Here is a 22,097-nt window from a genome sequence, read left to right on the forward strand (position 1 = left end):
CCGAAGGGGAATATTTTAGTTGATCATAATTCCGTCGACTAGTGGGATCGAACCAGTGCATAGAGAAGAGACGCCTAATTAAACAACACAGCCATCAAGGTAGTTATAAGTTGAAACCGACTCCCACCTACAAATAACTGTCAAACTCAGATATTTGTAATTAGAATTGATATCAACAGACCTCTGCCATGTTAACCGTGTGGTATGTTTGCCGCACGTAGCCAAATTATGAATGAATTTTATCACATCACCGTGATTCTTGTACAAGCAAGATGTCCTTTAATATCCAATTCGCTTTACCTCGGAAATATACTTTCATACATGTTAGCCGAAGGGGAATTTTTTAATTGATAATAAGTTTTTATCTCTCTCTCTCTCTCTCTCTCTCTCTCTCTCTCTCTCTCTCTCTCTCTCTCTCTCTCCAGAATACCTTCTTATGCTTTCACATTCTGGGAAACAATAGTATGGTGGAATGCAGCCATGGCCTTTATGATACAATTTCGTATCATGCCATTTTAGGAACATCGGCGTAATAAGAATCTAAATTGCTTTTTTCTCATCTGTGCTAAACTACCTAACAATTTATCGATTTCTGATAGTTGTGTCATTTGTTTTCTAACCGGGTGAATAACGGTGCAGCCCCGTACAGGGGTTGGGGTTAGTGCCGTCAGTGCACCTCATTCGGTGCAATGTAGGCATTACTTAAGGTTCTTTGCAGCGTCCCTTCGGCTCCTAGCTGCAACTGCTTTCGTTCCTTTTACTGTACTTCCATCATAATTTCCACCGTCTCCTAACAATTGTTTCGTAGTGCAATTGCTTTGAGGCTTTCCTCCTGTTATGCTTTTCAAACCTTTTACCATCAATTTCCGTTTCAGCGCTGAATGGCCTTAGTTGCCCCAGGGCCTAGCATAATGCCAAAAATCATTGTAAATGAAAATAAAAAAATAAAATAGCGGGGTAGTGACTCCCATTTACATGGCGTTATTTAGAATAAGTCCAGAAGCCCTCAATCAACGCAGTTGACAATCAGAAATGGTACTACTCTTTTTTTTTTATTTTTTTTTTATTTTATTTTTTTGCGTATGGTGAAAGTAACGAAAATAACTATGGTTTTATATAGATGGGAACATTCCAAATTCCATTGCATAAATCTGAATATCCATCAGCCATATTGAGGACGACATTCCCTGCTAGCAATTTTGAAGTAGAGAAGCTTGGTTTAAGTGATTGATTGATATTAGGTTTTAGGCATTATGCCAATCACTGGGGCAACTAAGGCCATTCAGCGCTGAAACGGAAACTGACAGTGAAAGGTTTGAAAGGTTTAACAGGAGGAAACCTCAAAGCAGTTGCACTATGAATCAAGTGTTAGGAGAGGGTGGAAAGTAAGATGGAAGAAAGAGAATATGAAAGAGATACAGTAAAAGGAACGAAAGTGGTTGCAGCTAGGGGCCGAAGGCACGCTGCAAAGAACCTTAAGAAATGCTACAGTGTACTGCATGAGCTCCACTGATGGCACTAGTTCCCTCTACGAGGTAAACAGCTTGTAAAAATGCAAATGAGACTAAAGATTTAGCTCTGTTGAGCTTGAAACTTAATTTTGTGCTGTGCGCTTGAATAATGAGCTAGTTGCAGAAATGTTTTTAAGACTTTTTTCTTACATAAGGTCACTTGAACGCTACTTTGTTAGTTATTTTAGTAATAAAAGATCATGATGGACCACCTCGTAATTCTATGGGTTTATGGCCTAACAAACACTGTAAAATGAGAGCTCTATTATTGTTTTTCACCTAATTGACAACTGAATACATAATTTACTGCATAAAATGCAGAGTTGATTTTGTTAACGGAAAGATATAAATAGATATCTAATCGTCATCGTCGTTATCCCAATCAAGGAAAAATTTAAAAACATAGACATGCTTGACGGCTAGACACACCATATGCGTGCCTTAGAGGGCCGCTGCTTGTGGTGGTGTCGCGTGTGTCATGACTCAACTTCAGTTTTCTTTACGACAAACTCAGATTGTTTGCCTGCGCTTCTGACGAGAAAACAGGTAACAGTCTGTGTTGACGGTTAGATGATTAGACCTATAATGCCTGAGGTACTCAGCATATGATGCAGCTGCTACCAATGGTGTCTGTGTTTAGTTAGCATTTGATTGGCTGATTTCCATCGATTTCACCTTACAGGACGCAGTGATATAAAAAAAAGAAAAACTTAAAGATTGATTATTAAACGCAGATATCTTAGAACATAGCATACAAAATCAACCTGGTTTTCCTCCGGAAAACAAAAAAAAAAAACAAAATCCGTACATATAGGCCTATTAGTTTTGCATTACCATATTCACTCAAGTATGATTGCCGGGTGAAGAAAAAAAGCTTGGCTGCTGTTGGTGAAAGCAGGCAGGATAAGAGTGCTCGCACGCGCTTGTTTGTGTATATATGTATGTGTGTGGCTCTGTGTTGAAGCAGGAAGTCGTTTGATTACAAGACGACAATTACTAAGCAACGTGTGAGTTATCTTCCGTCAGTCAGTGGCGGGCTGCTCTCGGGCGAGAGATTTAGCAGTCTATATCATAATGCATAGGTCAAAAACAGGCCTGTACCGAGGGGGGTCGCCCCCCCAAAAAAAAATTCTGGAGTCATATTTTTTGTGACTATCCTATTCATTGAACTGTACTTACAAAGTAATCAATAATAATTGTTTTTGTTAAGTCAAAGTATATAACATAACAACAAATAAAATAATATGCATGTTATTGTTAACATAATAAATGAATCAATCAATAAAACTGAAGAAATAACCTTGAATTTCAGTGCAAACTTTCAACATTATAAGTACAATTCTGTCAACCAAAGCCAGTACTTTGAATAACATCTAATCGGGTAGAAGGGCATAGACCGCATAGGTACCCAATTTTTCTTCTCAACTAAAATAACATTTTCAAGTATTTCATCTTTTATATACCTATATATGCAATGACATTTGTAGAAGAAAATGTCCAGTTTTGGGAAAAAAAGGGAAAACGAACACCGCCCCCCCCAAAAAAAAATCTCTGGGTACGGGCTTAAATAATGTATCTTTAACGCGCTATAACATTTGAATCTTTTGTTGGGCAGGAATTTATTAATGAGAAAATGTCATTTCGTTTTAGTATGCTGAAAAGAATGAAACTAGGACTCTTATCTGTAAGTAATCAAATAATTGGCACGGAAGAACTATCCTGTACCTACAACGACTACTTGGTATACCGCGGTAAATCTGAATTTGTTTATAGGTTTTATAGTTATCAGATGAAAATTACTGTTCATTTAGACTCGGGAATATGGCAAATGTTAAAACAAATACTTATCCGGCTAATCCGCTTTTATCTTCAAACGCTGTGCTATATGTATAGGCCTAGTGCATCATCTACTTATGCTGACAATTAAAGTACCATTAGTCTCCATTAGTTTTTATTTTAAAGATTGAATTTGATGCTTTTTGAGTCATTCATAATATAAACCACTAGAGAGAGAGATGAGAGAGAGAGAGAGAGAGAGAGAGAGAGAGAGAGAGAGAGAGATAAGAGGACGACAGACATGAAATTTTCAAATTCCCAAGTTCTCTTTGCCTTTGTCTATTTATTCCAGAACTATATGCCCAAAAGACTACTCAGCAAAGAATCAAGTAATGCAAGAATAGACAATTACAAAGTTAATGAAATGTATGAAAGAAGCCATGGCAGAGCCGATCTGGTAATACAAGTCCCAGGAAGTATAAACGAACAGCAACGTCTGGAAAGTTGCATACAATAAACATACTTCCCCATCTGACAAAGGGTCTTATGAGGACAATGTAATAGCCGTTCTTGGAAGAGGACAATGCCTGATGATATGAAATTTCTCTTGAAGGAAACTTCGTCGTCTCTTCATCCCGGGCTGCCACCGGATGACTAGCAAGGTCAGACTCCAGGAAAACAACTGGTGTTATTCACGCTCAAAATATCAGTAAAGTTTTTTATTCAGATCTATTCATAACACAGTTTTACATTCATGATCAGATTCGCATATACATCAAAGCATTAGGTAACATATTTCTAGTTTATACTGGGTTTACTGATAACGTATGAATAACTAATGTAAGCATGTTAATAGTAGCATAAAAAATGCCTTGAAATTGTTGAGAAGATAGAAGTCCCGGGCGGGAAAAGAAGAAAAAATGGATTGACTGGGAAAAAGAAGTTTGGTGAACGAGAGAGAGAGAAAAAAAAATTATCATAAGAAATTTTATGTTCAATAAAAAAAGCAACCTCTCTTAAACTTATCAGCCTCCTGAAACACTTCTTAGCGCCTCAGTTGCGTGATCGGTATGGTCTTGGCCTGCCACCTCATTGGCCGCGAGTTCGATTTTCGGGCATTCAGTGAAGCGTGAGAGATGTGCATTTCTGGTGATAGAAGTTCACTCTCGACGTGGTTCGGAAGTCACATAAAGCCGTCGGTCTCGTTGCTGAATAACCACTGGTTCCATGCGAACGTAAAAAGCGTCATACAAACAAACAAACAAACACTTTTTCAAAAGACTCCTTAACAGTTGCAAAGCAAAGGAAAGAGAGGCTTCCTCTGGCGCTCTCTATTACGTGGATCATCAGTGGGATGAATCAGTTCCATAAGCCTTGATGCATCCTCAGATGAAAACAGAAGACCTTCATCCTCCGAGGGTGGATATTCATAAAGGCGCGTCCCATTGGTAGAGGGATCTGAAGCAATGGAGAATCTCTTTTCATCAACAGCCTTATGTGTTGAAGGCCTCACCGTTCGCCCCTCTAGGGCTTAGGTTATAGCTATAGGATGACTGATAACAATTTACTGTCAATGTACAGGACGTCCATAAAGTCCCAGTACCATTACAAATATTTATTGGACAGAATGGTACTGGGACTTTATGGACAACCTGTAGGTTTAAGCTGAGATGCCTCACCTGTTAATTAATCATGCTTATTCAACTAGATTTTTCAGTCATATTTATGAATGTCCGTCAATGAGTCCAAATTTACTACTTGAAAGGCTTAGGAATCCGACTTTTGCTTATCACTTATGTCGTCTTGAAGATATTAGTCGATATTATCCCATATTATTGTTTCTATTACTTATTATTTTTATTTGATTAAGCTAACTTTTCACGTTGAAATTTCAGATTGTATCCTAGTTTCATTTTCAAGTAATAGGGTCAAACAGGACCTTGCAAGATCAACCTCTCTAGTTACGCGGGTAAGGGACAGGTTGCCATTTTCTTGTTGCAGTTTAATGGCGGAATCTGCACCTAGACCTTACGGAAACTCGGTGGGGGACGAGAGAGGGGGTGGGGTAGGGGTGGGGTTTTCGGCCTTTGAGGGACGTTTTTAACTTTAATTCAAGGGGGAGGGGGGGGGTTACTTCTCAAATGACGTGACATTTTAAAAAGATGGGAAAGCAGAAGTATTGAGAAAGTTTCTAAGCTAATTTGTATGGAATACAGCGGGAAGAGCTTGTTTGATGAATGAATGTTACAAGGTGATTTATATTAGCTAGAATTTTTAGGCTATTTGTCCACGATTTTTTTTTTTTTTTTTGTTTTTTTTTAATTTTATTGATATAATAACCCGATATTTTATTAGGATATCGATGCAGTCTAAAAGCCAAGAGTCACTTTATGACTGATGTTGATATAAGGGCAATAGGAATCTCATTATAAGAGTCTATACTTCCATATTAATATAATTATTTAATCAAGATTTACATCCTGTACTAACATATATGTAAAACCCAAAAGAAATTCACTCATTGTTAGACGAGATACTGCATTTCCCCAAAAACGTCCCTATTATTTCTGAAGTTTTTAATAAATGTTGTGTACCATAGAAATAGCATTCTTAAGGAAAACGAATTAAATCGCTGATGTTTATGAAAACTCTCTAATCGCCCACTGCGTAATATTTCCCTTATACGTTCAGAAAATGTTACAGTAATGGGACATTTGTGGGTATCTCTAAGCTGGCATGGCATGACTTTATGCCCATAATGGCATCAGTAAATATCTGTCCATGTGAATGGCGTGCTCGTTTTATTAATAGTATTTTTTTTATTTTTTTTCATTAAAAGAAAAATGTTTGATTTACCACATGATTATTCATTACAGTAACTAAAGTTATCTCTTGTGGCTTGGAATAATTTCCTTTTAATTCGCTTTTACTTCATTTTACTTGAAGGATTAATACAACATATATTATAGAATTTAGGCCCAAGAACGAAGCGCTGGGACCTATGAGGTCATTCAGCGCTGACAGGGAAATTGACAGTCTAATTTTCGTTACCTTGATTGTACAGGGGTGTCCATAAAGTCCCAGTACCATTTACAAGTATTTATTGATCAGAATGGTACTAGGACTTTATGGACAACCTGTATAGTGTTTAATTCATTTTATTCTCTCATCTTTACTTATTCTACTATAATTCGCATTCGCACCCAAAGGCTTATTCTATGAAAATATACGAATCATTACTAGTAATAGACAAAAGACTATACTAGATCAATATAATTATAAAAAACCTGAGGTCCTTGGATAGACAGGAATAGGCTCTTTGCTCTCGAATGAGTCCTCGTGACCACAGAATCCAGGGGGATGATGTTCCGCAGAGGGACATCCTCTGCGGCGGTAATAAAGACGCTACGGTGCTCTGCAGCTCAAAGTAATTATTTACTTCTTTCCCACTTATCCCCTCCCAAGGATAACAGGTCAGGACGCTAATACTCTTGCAGGATGTCGAACCGGTGTGATATTAATCAGGCAGTTAAGTAATGGGGACATCAGACACGTTCAGCTGGGAATATTTGTATTGCAGTCTTGAATTTTTTGTTATTCAAACTTATTCTCTCAGTCGAAGGTATGACTGAATGTGGATATGTTTGTAGAGATGTTTTCCATGTGTAAAAGATAGAGAGAGAGAGAGAGAGCGAGAAACACCAGAGGTAGAAGAGAGGTAGTGTAAGATAAAATTAAGTACAAAAACATTAGGGTACATAGTTCAGTTGATAATAAAAAAAAAAAAAAAAAAAAAAAACGCCACTTGCGAAAAAGATTTCTGGGAGTTTGGAGATCTTTTTTTTTTTTTTTTTTTTTTTCTCAATTATTAACGTCGTCGATCTTGCTTCCTTCATTATGAGATAGGTACATTTTTTTCCTTTTTTTTTCCCTTTTCAAACTCCTCCAATAACTTAATACTCTTCTATGATAGATTTTTTTTGTATTTAGAAACTATATAATGTTTTATTTCTATTTTTAGGTGTTTTTAAAGCGTTCATCATTAATGGATTTTCTATCTTTCTGATGTATTCTTTTGGAGAGATTATTTTTATATTTATATGTTTCTATAAGAATTATATATTTCACATTTTTTTTGCTTTATTTGTTTTTGGCAACAATCACTCTTTAGTTTGTTTTTGCTATTACATCCACGTTTATACTTTATGTTACCATCAAAATAAGGTGGAACAACAATGTTTGTTAAATCTGAATCAGTTTGAAAGTATTACTGATTGTAAATCCTAACAATGCAATGCAAAATCTGGAATAAATAAAATTATGGGTACATTAATACGTAAATATCACCTATACGACATTCTGACGGCTTCAGAATGTGCCACACATAGTTTTCGCGTATTTTGCGAGGATATTGCTAGCCTTATATCCTTCCCCACTGTTGCTGCGACCCATCACTGTCGACTAGCTACCAGATACTTAGTTCACTAAGTAAATCAACAAGGTACAAAAATATTTGTCAGAATAACATTACCCCTATAGCAATAGACCCCGTAAGGGGGGTAGTGCCATCAGTGGACCTCATGAGGAGTACTATAGGCATCACTTAAGGCTCTGTTGCAGCGTGCCTTCGTCCCTAGTTGCAATACTTTCGTTCCTTTTATTGTACCTCCTTTCATATTCTTTCTTCATCTTACTTTCCACCCTCTCCTAACACTTGATTCATATTGCAGCTGCGAGGTTTTCCTCCTGTTACACCTTTTAAACCTTGTACTGTCAATTTCTATTTCAGAGATGAATGACTTCATAGGTCCCAGTACTTGGCCTTTGGCCTAAATTCTATATTCAACTCAACTCAACTATACCAATAGATTTAGGGGAACTGTGGGAAAGTGTTGTCATCTTCTCTTAAGGTTATATTTATTTATTGATTTATTTATGTTTGTAATGCAAGTCGACATAACCAAAATGGATGATCTTGCAGTATTCTGGAAAACAAATTAATTAGCTAGGCCGACGGCTTGTGTTGTTATTCAGATAATAATTAAACATGAAAGCGATTCAATTAACTTTTGATAGAGCGTCTGATGAAAAGTTTTTCCCCTAATAACGGCCCATGAGAGGACGAAGTTTGACATTGAAAATTAATTTCCCTGGAATGTATTATTCCCTTTCAAGTCCGCCGACTCTTTCCAATGAGACTGTTCCAAACATTCCAGCAGAATGACGTCATCTGTCTCATTTCATTCCACTTTGAGCTCTTTGTCAATGGATGCAACTTTTGCTAAACTGTTCAATCCACACCCCTCACCCTTTCTGCAAGATTTGATTTCTGTTTTTGTAAAAGAAAACTATTATGCCGGCTTTGTCTGGCTGTCCTCCCTCAGATCTTAAAAACTACTAAGGCTAGAGGGCTGCAAGTTGGTATGTTGATCATCCACCCTCCTATCATCAACCATAGCAAATTGCAACCCTCTAGCCACAGAAGTTTTTATTTTATTTAAGGTTAAAGTTAGCCATAACCGTACTTCTGGCATACCACTATAGGTACCACCATGGGCCACCACTGAACATGGCTAAGAGTTTTATGGCCGTGGCTGAGGTCACCACCGGACAGAAAATTCGATTAAACATACCAAATTGCAGCCCTCAAGCCTCAGTAGTTTTTATTCTATTTAAGGTTAAAGTTAGGCATAATCGTACTTCTGGCACCACTATAGATACTAACAATATAGCCCACCACCGGACCGTGGCTAAGAGTTTCATGGGCATGGCTGAGGTCACCACTGGACAGAGAACTGGTATTACTATGCAGCTGTCCAATATTCGTCGTGCTGTAGGTCGTCAATGAATATTGGACGGCTGCTTAGTAATAACAGCGTGACAGAAAACAAATCATAAGGGAGAATGAAAGAATTATGTAGAAAAATCAATTGTGTGAATTCTGACATTAGTTTTAGTATAACATATTTGAAAGAAGGTCTGTTTCCAGCATACATATTAGTTATTATTAAAAATACTCATAGAAGCATGAGTCTTAAAATGGAGGACTGAAACAACTCCACAGTCATGTACATTTACATATATTTAAAGATAAATCTAAAATGTAAATAATAATTAATTTATGTATATTAACAATAACTGTTGATTTGTCTCTCCATTAATTATTATTATTATTATTATTATATTTTTTTTTTTTTTTTTTTACTCTATCACAGTCCTCCAATTCGACTGGGTGGTATTTATAGTGTGGGTTCCGGGTGTTTGCATCCTGCCTCCTTAGGAGTCCATCACTCTTCTTACTATGTGTGCCGTTTCTAGGATCACACTCTTCTGCATGAGTCATGGAGCTACTTCAGCCTCTAGTTTTTCTAGATTCCTTTTCAGGGATCTTGGGATCGTGCCTAGTGCGCCTATGATATGGGTACGACTTCCACTGGCATATCCCATATCCTTTCTTATTTCTATTTCAGATCTTGATACTTATCCATTTTTTCCCTTTCTTTCTCTTCAACTCTGGTGTCCCATGGTATTGCGACATCAATGAGTGATACTTTCTTCTTGACTTTGTCAATCAAACGTCACGTCTGGTCTGTTTGCACGTATCACCCTATCCGTCCTGATACTATAGTCCCAGAGGATCTTTGCGTGATCGTTTTCTATCACTCCCTCAGGTTGGTGCTCGTACCACTTATTACTGCAAGGTAGCTGATGTTTCTTGCACAGGCTCCAGTGGAGGGCTTTTGCCACTGAATCATGCATCTTTTTCGTACTGGTTTTGTGCAAGTGCCGGGCATTCGCTTGCTATGTGCTTTATGGTTTCATTTTTCGTATTGCACTTCCTACATATGGGAGAGATGTTATTTCCGTCTATCGTTCTTTGGACAATATCTGGTTCTTAGGGCCTGATCTTGTGCCGCTGTTATCATTCCTTCACTTTCCTTCTTTAGCTCTCCCCACTGTAGCCATTGCCATGTGTCATCGCTGGCTAGTTCTTTAGTCTGTCTCATGTATTGTCCTGCATTGGTTTATTGTGCCAGTCTGTCATTCTCCTGTCTCTGTATATTTCTGGGTCTTCGTCTACTTTATTAGTCCTTCTTCCCATGCACTCTTTAGCCACTCGTCTTCACTGGTTCTCAGATATTGCCCCAGTGCTCTGTTTTCGATGTTGACGCAGTCCTCTATACTTAGTAGTCCTCTCCCTCCTGTTCTTTTCGTGTTATGTATAGTCTGTCCGTTATTTGCTCTTGGGTGTAGTGCTTTGTGTATTGTCATATGTTTCCTGGTTTTCTGATCTATGCTGCGGAGTTTCTGCCTTCGTCCCATTGTCCACTATTCCTGCGCTGTAATCTGATTACTGGCACTGTCCATGTGTTTATGGCTTTTATCATATTTGCCTCCAATGTGTTTTGACTTGAGTATCGCCTTGAGTTCTCTGCATAATATTCTTTCCTGATTGTGTGCTTCATCTCTTGGTGTATATCCCCTCCTTCCATTATTCCAGGTATTGTATCCTGTCTCATCTAGGTGTTTGATGTTGCTCCCATCTGGTAGCTTATCCCTTCATTTCTCGTTACTTTGCCTTTTGTATGTTGACTAAGGCGCAATTTTTCTATTCCAAACAAACTCCATCCTGATGTCCCCAGATACAATCCTTACAGTCGGGATTAGGGTATCTATTTCCTTGATGCTCTTAACATACAGCTTGATGTCGTCCATGAACATCAGATGGTTGATTCTGTTTGCCTCTTTTGTTTCTGAGTTGGTACCCGGCATCCATCTTCTGTAGTACTTTTGTCATGGAATCATGGCTACTAACGAAGAGTAGTGGGACAGTGAGTCGCCCTGGAAGATACCTCTCCTGATATTAACTCTGCTAGTCTTATTCCAGAGCTTGTAAGTATTGTCTATCCATGCCATGCTTAGGTTGGTTTTCCTTCTCCTACTGTTCTTCATTACCATTTTGTCTATCAGGAGCTGGTCTTGTGCCCTACACTTCCTTCTGCAGCCTTTTCTGTTGGTGGGGGTGGGGGATGGTGTTTGTCTCCTCTAGGTAGTTGTATAGCCTTTCACTGATGATACCTGTTAGTAACTTCCACATTATTGGTAGGCAGGTGATAGGCCTGTAGTTACTGGCTATATTTCCCTTACTCTTGTCTTTTTTGTACTAAGGATGTTCTTCCTGTGGTCATCCATTTTGGTGCATGGTGATTTGAGATACAATGCTGGAGTTGTTTCTGCTATTCGTGGGTGTAGGGCCTTGAAGTTTGAGCCAGTATCCATGGACTTCATCGGGACCTGGGGCTTTCCAGTTTGGCATTTTCTTTAGTTGGTGTCTGACTGTGTCTGTCGTGATGTCTGTGAATCTTTGTTTTTATTCTCCCTGTTTCTTCTTCCTTGACTTCCTGGAGCCATGTTGCATGTTTGTTGTGATACCGGATTGCTCCATAGTTTTCCCAGAGTCTCTTACTTGGTTCGGTTCTTCAGGAATTTCTGGGGTTGTTGCTTCCCCTCTTAGTTGGCGTATAGTCTTTTCTGGTTGGTGGGGCCGAATAGTTTGTTCTGTTGGTATCCCTTATTCCTGTTCGTGTACCGTTGGATCTTATGCGATTTGGCCTTAAGCCTCTGTTTTACATCTTCTATTGTGTTGTTTAGTCCCCTCTCTTGTACTTTTGTATTTCTCGTTGAGTTCCTCCCTTATTTTCTTGTTTTCTTGCTTCTTAGCCTTTTTTCTGCCATCTCTTTCAGTTACTCAAGTCAGATCTCATCACCATGATTTGCTTTTCAGGCGCCTTTTCCAAGGAGGTTGCTGTTTTGGTTTCTGTTGGGTTGGTTGTGCTGGTGGTGTTGGTGTTCGAATCCCCATCAGTTCTGCTACTAATCTTGCTCCTGCATATGTCAAGTTATTTGTTTCTGTGATACTGGTGGTGTGTATTATGCCCATTATTTCATTGACCTCACTTGTTTTTCTCCCTTAATTTCTTGGTGTTTTGTAGGCTTCATGGAAGGGATCTTTGTTCTCTCTGTATCTGGCTCCATCCATTGTCTAATCTTTTGTCACCCATTCGTCCTCCTCTGTTACTCGTCGGTGTTTCTTCGTGTGTCGTTTTGTTGATACCTCATCCTGCCTGTCGTCTTCTGTGGCATCGTCTCTCAGTTCGGTCTTCGTGTAATTGGTTGTCGTGTGACATTTCCCTTCCAGTTAATCTCTTTTTTTTTCTGTACGGAAAAAAATGGGCACATAACTGGAAGAAAGACCGGTGAATACAACACATTAATAAACAAATCAATAAAAAATAAAGTAATACGCAAATAAGCAGCAGGTAAGAAATGTTAGGAAAATTTTTTAAACGGCGTTAGCGATTCAGAATAACGTCATAGCTTTTGTTAATATTTCCAATGTCTTCATTCATAAAAGCAGACGAAAAAAAAGTTCGGTAGTTTTTCATTTAAAGGGGACCTTAAATTAAATAAAAAAGTGACCATTAACATTTATACTCGACTCTATTCAAGTAATATATTAAATATTTGAATGAAGCTTCGAATGAATCGCCCTTTTGAAATGCCACCTATGATATTCTACAACCCGTGATGAATTCTGAACCACAGGGTAAATTAATCCTTGAATGTTGCATATTTATTTACCTGTTCTCTTCTTGTCAAACATGACAAGGATCTAATAATAATAATAATAATAATAATAATAATAATAATAATAATAATAATAATAATAATAATAATAATGAACCAAACAAAAAACTTCTTTCAGTTTTCTTTTTAAGATTGAAAAAGAAACCACAAAAGTATTGTGTATAATGTGTTACTTTATAAGTATTTACATATTATTTACTCAACACTCGAGTACTTTCAGGCCCTATCTGTGGCCATTTTCAAGAGATGTGTAGGTGTCAGCCTGGGTCAAGGCCCAGCAGTCTTCTGGAACTGTCAGAGCGACAAAAGGGATTGGCAAACCTCTCAAGGAAACCAGAACAGCCATCATATAAATGATGGCTCAAAAAGAATTTCCAGAAGACCTGCTGGGGCTTTGACCCAGGCTGACAACATACACATCTCTTGAAAATGGGCCACAGATAGGGCCTGAAAGTATTCGAGTGTTGAGTAAAAAAATAAAACTGTAAGTATTTATAAGTAAACACGTTTAAAAAACACAGTAATTTTGTGGGTTTCTTTTTCAATGATAATAATAATCTATCTGAAATTTTCCGACTAAAGTAGGATGGGTTATTGTCTTCTCTGGAAAAAATATCCTATGTGCTGATCAATACCTGATTGACCTGACCTCTCTCTCCAAACGATGCCACATTCCATTCCCATGCTTCTTCCACATTCCACTGAATTCCATTCATTCATTTGGTGGAATCTAGTCTGAATAACTAATTACGTAGCATTAGAGGCGAGCGCTATGAATGACGAGGAGGCTCACACACCAAGATAAGAGAAGTAAATGGGGTTTGTGGGTTGTTTGTAATCGTTAGGACACTTTGCCAAAGGGGAACTCTCGGCCCATTTAGACGGTTCGTCGGGTTCCTTTGTTTAATCCCAATGGGTTTAATGTCGAGTCACTCTCTTCCTTGGGAATGGAATCTTGGATATTCCTTGTCCCGGGGTTCTGTCGTTTAACGCGAGTAGTTTTGTAGTTTAAAATTACGAACACAAACACACACACACACACACGCGCGCACACACACACACACACACACACCACACACATATATATATATATATATATATATATATATATATATATATATATATATAATAATATATATATAAGTTCTTGTGTGAATTCAGTTTTATTGGCATTTCCGTTTCAAGAGGTGTTTCCAGTTTTAAGCTTTTGATTTTCGCCATAATACTCTTTGGAAACTTGAATTTCAAGTCAATTGGCGCCCTGTGTGCTTGTTCCATTTAAATAGATTTCATCATCTGAATAATATAATAATACTAATAATAATAATAATAATAATAATAATAATAATAATAACTAATAATAATAATGGAGTAACAAATCCACAGTTATGTAAATGTACTATTATTTAATCTAAAATATGTGTACAGACGGCCAACAAAGAATTGGCGTAGTTTCTTAATTCATTGTTCGTTATGGAAATATTGCCATATGCAGGTGCAGAATATTTACTTAACAATAAATAAAATTTCCTTTCAAGGTGCTATACTTGAAATAAATGACATTAGAACTGAGTAGACTTATTCAACGTATGAAAGATAATTATTTTGCAAAGTAAGGAAAAATATATACCGATGGGTCCACCGTCCACGATTTCTAATTTATTTTCAACTCTAGCTTCGTAACAGCATTCCGAAGATTTTGAAGTTGGCTTTGCTGCCGCTCGAGTCTTGACTCACATATCGTACTGCACTGAAGTGTTGTCATTTCGTCCCTCTACAGCCGATAAATAATACATCAAGGCGTAACATTCTTTGAAAACGATGTTTAATTAAACTAATTTGTCCTTTTGATCAATAAAATAATTTGCATGACACGTTTAGTGGGCCTAAATTGGACTTCTGATTTTCCCACATGAATAAGCCTAGGTCTATTTTCAGCAGCATACTCTCTCGGATACGTAATATTAATGAATATTTAAATCGACAATATATATATATATATATATATATATATATATATATATATATATATATAAATCTGCTTTATTTGACTATTCCCGTTATTCTTGTTTTATTAGCCATGTTCGCCTTCTTCTTTATCCTTTTAATAATTGCTTAACATAAGTTAACTCAGACCTAGCTATTCAAAGTCAAAAAAGCAATTATAAAAAAAATCAAACGAATATAATTCTTTCTTATTTTTATTCGAATTCCTTGCAATATCATCCTGTTTCATTTGGACACCTTGGAAAGCTGTGGGAGTCAAAACTGACGAATACATTAAGAAAGGCTTACTTTCCTTAAAGCTTTCTTAGGATGATCTTTCTTGGTAGCTATTCATTTCTTTTAAATAGAAAAATTAATTCAAAAAAATTAGTTCACATGTATAACTACTAGACTACTTACATAAGCATATTATAAGCAGCTGAAAGAATAAGAAATAGGAAAGGTGGACCGTTTTCTCGTTTAAGTCTATTTGATCATGTTTTTTTTGTTTTTTTCTCTCAAGAAAAACCAAAAACCTACTGCTTTTAATCAAGGGTTGCTCTTTGACGGCTACAGGGTGTAAACACGAGGGTATGCACACATTTTGTGGAATGAAAGATAAAGTTTCTTTGAACAGAAAAGTTTTAAAAACAGTATTTTAACGGCGTCGTTGTCGGTGCGGGGAATTTTAAAATAACCGTTATCATTAGTGATGCTTTCACGAGGTGGAGTTCGTAGTGAGAAGTCGGATCTAGTCGCTGAGATGTAGAAAAGAGAGCGGAGCGGAGGTGGCTTATAGGAGTGATGGAAGGATTAGGCCGATGTTAGTAAAGTATCTCCCAATAAAATGTATTCTTTAGGTTTTGAAGAAAAAAAATGCATGCATCATTGAAACCGTGTCCCTCCCTATCCGTGGTAATCACTGGCCACCGATAAAAAAAAGAAAAAAAGTAAGCCTAACTGAATCTCTCATCCCATCAAAGATAGTTTGCTTATTCATTAGACAACTATCAGACTTCAAGTGTAGATTTAAAAAATCTCTTCCTCTCCATCTAAAGTATTCATCAGACACCAGTCATAAGCGTAAAGCTAGTTATTGATCCCTGGTTCAGCAATGTCGTGACGAGGCACTGAATTCAAAGTTCACAAATGAATGTTGCTCAGCAACATTTTCACGGACTGTATTTGTCTTGCTCTCATGTGGGTGCTTCGAGGTATTCCACCTCTAGGCCCATGTTCTAAACTTTGCCGTCCTTTAAACAATTTTATTCATCTATGTATGATTCTCTCCGGTTTATTAAGCTTTCTTGATATCTCTCCAACAGAAACTTGCACCGAATGCAGTGCAATAATTCTCTCGCTCATCGAAGGATGTTTCTTAGACCGATAAATGACACATTGACATTAGATACCCGTGCACATAACATCAAAAGCAATAGAGTGAGGTCGCCTAGTTCACATTGTTAAGATATCGGTTTTTTTTTTCTTTTTGTTTTTAAATTTGATAGCATTTTGTGAGATTCCAATGTTTTCTGTAAAATTTAACAAATGGAATAGTTCAACTACCTTCAACTTAATATTGAAATGATAATTTAAGGACTATGTTTATGCGATACTACTAGTGATAGGTGTCTCCTATCTATTTGGTAATGCATATCTTATGGTTGTGATATGACGTTTTTTATCACTTCGTTTCGTTCACGTCAATTTTGCTATATGGAAAATAGTTTTACACAATAACATAACATAATGTTCTAAAGATATCAGTGACTGTTTTTAATGTCATTACACATGATTTCATCCATCTTTGAAAAGAAAAAAAATAGATAAATTTAAGGCATGAATCGTGCGTCAGGCAGGTGAACGAAAAATTATGAAACTCTGCCACGAGTTTTTTGGCCGACAGTACATTTACATAACTGTGGATTTGTTTCTCCATTTGAAGACTCGTGCTACTATGAGTGTTTTTAATAATAATAATAATAATAATAATAATAATAATAATAATAATAATAATAATGTTTTCATTAAACTTTCTCATTCTCCCTAAAAGTTTTCATTTTTACGTTCTCCGTTCAGTCTATTTATTCATGGCCTCTGGTTTCATTCCCTCTATTCTTGATATTATCCTTTCCATCCTCCTGGCCATCTTTACATCGTGATCTTCGCGTTCGGCCGTACAGTTAGTTGCAGCTTTATTAATGATGTGTTTTTTTCGTTCACTGAACCTCTTATATCCTGATCGTACCTTTATTGTTTCTTTTTCCTCTTCCTTTCGCTCTTGCAGCTACACCTTGCTACCAGTGTTGCTGTTCCCATCAAGGAGTTTCAAGAACTCCAGAGGTAGTTCTTCCATCTCTTGGCCTGCTTATGCCTACTTAATCTTACATTGATTAATAAAACTTATGTTTTATAAATTAACCATAATTTGCGTACTTATCCTTACCTTACCGAATAAGCGTTATTTATCCTAACCTTCCCCAGACATATACTTCTTTTGGTGACCATAATTCACGCCTCCCTGGAAGTGGAATCAACCATATTAATTTATGGGAAAATGGCTACAAGGTTAGATTTACTTTATAATTAAATTCAACAGTGTTCATGACTGTTATCCCCCCCCCCCCCACCCTCCCACCCCTCCCACCGCATCCTCCACTTTTTCTACTTTAGTTACGAATCCTTGAGCGACAAAAAAGTTGAATTTATTGGTAAATCATGGGACGGCTGACGCCAGCTGTTCCTTGTAGAAGAATAGCAACATAAAAAGAGACTAAACGTTGTGCATAGAGTCTCCTCTCATTGGAACTTTAAATGTACAGGTATTCGTCGTAAGAATATGAGAGAGAGAGAGAGAGAGAGAGAGAGAGAGAGAGAGAGAGAGTGAGAGAGGGCGGGGGCGTCTAGTAAAATGAAGATACTGCGGCATTGAACGTGGCACTTGAAAAAGGGGAATGAAAACGTCCTTTAGGAGAGAGGGCAGAGAGAGGGAAAGATAGCTGGAGAGAGAGAGAGAGAGAGAGAGAGAGAGAGAGAGAGAGAGATCTTTAATGTGGAAATTGTTCAAGATAAGTGAGAGATAATGCACGGAGACGAAGGGTACAACATCATTATACTCTATTTGCAGTTCCTTTTTGGCCGAAAGTTTAGAGCTCCTGGGATCAAGCGTCGAAAAATATCTCTGGACGGTCGAAGGATGAGATGCAGAGATATGGAGATCGATAGATGATTATTGCCCTATACTTTTTGACTCGATAAGCCTGATCAAATCGTGTCAGTAACGGCAGATATTAAGAACTGACTGTCAAGGCCAAGTCCAGGCTCCTGTTATTGCAGTTAGTTCTTTAACTATGTCAAAAAAAAAAAAAAAAAAAAAAAAAAAAAAATCGAAAGAGGAGACATCGCGTCTAAAACTCCCTGTGACTGCTAACATAGGAGTTCAGCTGTTCAATCCCCCCAACTCCCGGCCTCCTCCGTATTTGTCACTATGTTGCCATAAAAAAACGTTTCCTTTCTGGACAACTAAGTTTTTGAAGCAAGATATTACCAGTGTTGTAAAAAGAGAGAGGAGAGAGAGAGAGAGAGAGAGAGAGAGAGAGAGAGAGACTTTCATGAATATTGTAGAATCTGCTCAGTGTGCGACATTATATAGGAAATATCCAGAAAAAGACAGCCCTTTCTCAAAATTTACTGGAGCTAAAAACACAACTCGGAGAGTCATCAACAAAAGACTCACTATTGTTCCGCTGAACCTTGTTCGACCTCGGTGAAGTACGCATCGAGTTGATCATTAATATAAACGATAGAATTCCTCATATACACAGACCAAGTGTCAAGGGAAATGTGAAGAAATATGACGCCAACAAAATCCTCGGCACAAATGCCAAAGGAAATGCAGTAAACCACAACAGTATTTGGATGTTTTAGACCAGGAATATGTGAACCCTTGTTGTCTCTTGACAAATACGGGTGTTAATTGTTTATCATATTTTTGTCTATGATTTCGTGCACGATTTTCCTTTTAAAGCTTGCGCGATTGAACGTACAACAATTTTCACTTGCAGCGACGTCTGCTGGATGGTTGAATCAATTAATGGCAACTTTGACAATTATTTTGGCAAATAGAATTTAAAAATGTCGCAGAGAATTTTCACACTTCAGAACTGACATACTGAGGACAAGCGTGAATCATTGACTTTATAAATTTATTTTGTTTTGAATACAGAAGGCGTATAAACGTTTAAAACGACCATGATCTCTCTCTCTCTCTCCCTCTCTCCTCTCTCTCTCTCTCTCTCTCTCTCTCTGTACGTAGCAGGGAGAGCGCATGAAATATGTACTTGACTAACACCGAAATAAATTAAGGGGAGAGGGAATTGTAAATGATGATGCACGGAAATCGAATTGAATGAAGAATTCTATTGACTGTAGTTTCAATGCAATTATTCACTTGCAACGAAGAATATGGAATCGTTATGATAGATGTGAACTCCCCCCCCCGGAAATTTAATGAATTTGAAGAGCGCTGAAAAGTGAAGAGGAATGGGAAATGAATACCGTCCAAAATAACAAAAGTAAATGGAAAAAGAGTGATGATATAAGTTTATGCAATTGATGCAAAATATGCGAGAATTTATATAAACAGAGACGATAAGACAATAAGCATCGAAAATTCCTAACAGATAATAATGCAATCTGTTAGACAAGCAATAACTATTAACACAGGAATTTTGAATAGCAGAATGCAAACTTCCGTAGGGGGACAGTGCATTCAGTGCACTCATGTGGTATACTGTAGGCATTACTCAAGGCTCCTTGCAGCGATCCTTGGGCCCCTAGCTGCAACCCCTTTCATTTTCCTTTTACTAGAACTAAGTTTCTACATAAAACAACGTCTTTTATCATCACGTAAATCTCTGTCGATTTCATCGTTTTCTGTTATAGCATACATGAACATATTTCCATTTTGCTTTCGAAATGTTTTCATATCAGGTCCAAAGAAAAACAAGATTAGTTTTCTTGTATCCTACTCTTGGTTTCACTCCGCTCTTTCCCGATCAAATCTTCCATTTATAACCATATTGTTTATCAATTCAGAACCTATTCGCGAATTTTCAGGTATGGTAGAGAAAGCCATATCCCATAAGATTTCTATTCATCTTTCCAATATTCCATTTGTACAGAAGTAGTATTGTTATTCCTAGCCACGCCTTTCATGCCTTCACCCTCTGGCTTATTTACCTTTTGAGGACCGTTTATAATGCTATCGGCTCATTTTGAGCACCATACATGGCTCTTAATAATAATTCCATCAGTTATTGAAAACATTTCGTCGCGCAGTATTTCGGCTTCGGATAATCTGACAAACAAAATATCCTATTTCGTGAAGTGTCTAGGAAAAACAGGAAGGAAACTCGCGCTTGTACTTGAGAGGGTTTATTGCACATTTGTGGGTTGTGTTCATTTAAACATGATGATCAGGAAATGTAAAGATGATTTTAAGTCTATTTTTTTTTTTTCAATCTTTCACACGTTTCGTCATACTCATTTATAAAATGGTAGATTGTTATGCAGTCATCCTGTGTTCATTCCGGAATCATAGAACTGTTATTTTTTTCAGATTTTTTTTTTCTGTACTTCTTTCAGAAAGAAAATTGCCGGATTGAATAAAAAAAAAAAAAAAAGCAAAAACGTATGAAGCTTTCTACCAGGTTTCTCTCTCTCTCTCCTTCGTAATTCCCATTCTTTAAATAGAGGTTTATCACACTAACTATTATTACTCTCTCTCTCTCTCTCTTTCGTAATTCCCATTCTTTAAATAGAGGTTTATCACACTAACTATATTACTCTCTCTCTCTCTCTCTCTCTCTCTCTCTCTCTCTCTCTCCTTCTTATACTGGGAATGCATGATGTTCTGTCAGTAATTTTCTGTATCGATTATAGTATATCCGCGATCGCATAAAAACACAAGGTGGGAAATTTACAAGAACCCTTCTCAGCGACCTTATTCCTTTACCCTCATTCAGCTTCTCAAACGAACACTCGTTCCTGTGAGAGTGAGTTCTGTTTGCGTGCATGTACCCAAGGTATCTGAAACTGATATACCTCGCCAATATAGAACTCGCCGATGTTATTCGACAATACAGACCAAATTAGGTTTCAATAAGTTATCAGGCTCAACCGACTTGGCGCCTTCAAATGCAGTTTCCTGTGCCATTGATGTTAGTGAGGGTGGAAATGTGTTGCTTTATTGTTTTACAGTCCTACTGCGTTTTCCTGTTAAGTTCCAGCACCTCACCTCCATTGTCGTCCTGGAATGTGTAGCACCTGAGCTGTTTTGCATTCATATGTGGGTAGATGGTGCGTACAAGCAAACTCACATACGCGCTTTCTCTCTCACTCTCTCTTTTTATATATATATATATATATATATATATATATAATATATATATATAGTATATATATATATATATAGTACGTTGTTTCGCTGAAAAAGAGGATGGACGACGAGGAAGATAATAGTGAAAGATCTGTTGTTGTGTTGTTGATGTTGAGTTCATCAGCTGTACAGTCTGTGAGGCCTTAGAGAGCAGCCGAAGTTCCCAAATTAATTAACTTGTTGTATTGTGAGAAACACTTGAATAGACCTGCTTCGTTATCATATAACTGGGAGCTGGAGCAGAGCATTACATGTCGAGTGAATATATATATATATATATATATATATATATATATATATATATAATATATATATGTGTGTGTGTGTGTGTGTGTGTGTGTCTGTGTGTGTCTATGTATTCTTGATTAGCGTACATAGTGTTAGCCCGGTAGATATCATCCTCTGCCATTCGATATGTCTGCTCTTCTCCAGGCCCCATTATCAGATAACGAAGCTGATCCTATCCAGGAGCTTCTAACAATACAACGCGTTAATTAAGAGGACTTCTTTGGGAACTTCGACCATTTCTCAAAGGCCTCACGGACTCTAAGTTGCCGGACTTAAAACACGAACAACAAATCCTTTTGTCTTTTCTTTCGCTCACGTTTTAAGCAACAAAACGAGGCGCTGCTGTATTTACGCTTCGATATATGACGATGAAATAACTGATATTTAATACACATGTGGAGTTTCCTTTCTCTGTTTCCCAACCGGAATATTGAGTTCTTTGAAAGAAA

At 37.3% G+C, this 22,097-nt stretch overlaps 1 protein-coding gene across 1 annotated transcript in view; it reads left to right on the top strand.

Moving 5' to 3' along the window:
- The window catches only part of LOC135226145 (collagen alpha-1(I) chain-like), a 189,601-nt gene that overhangs the window by 130,459 nt on the left and 37,045 nt on the right, over nucleotides 1–22,097 (top strand). Inside the window, exons 3-5 of the mRNA XM_064265585.1 lie at nucleotides 3,640–3,744; nucleotides 6,644–6,714; nucleotides 8,832–9,120. Of these exons, the coding sequence (XP_064121655.1) occupies nucleotides 3,640–3,744; nucleotides 6,644–6,714; nucleotides 8,832–9,120 (465 nt within the window). The remainder of the gene's footprint in view (nucleotides 1–3,639; nucleotides 3,745–6,643; nucleotides 6,715–8,831; nucleotides 9,121–22,097) is intronic.

Source organism: Macrobrachium nipponense, chromosome 14 (genome assembly GCF_015104395.2).
Source record: "Macrobrachium nipponense isolate FS-2020 chromosome 14, ASM1510439v2, whole genome shotgun sequence".
NCBI classification, from domain to species: domain Eukaryota; kingdom Metazoa; phylum Arthropoda; class Malacostraca; order Decapoda; family Palaemonidae; genus Macrobrachium; species Macrobrachium nipponense.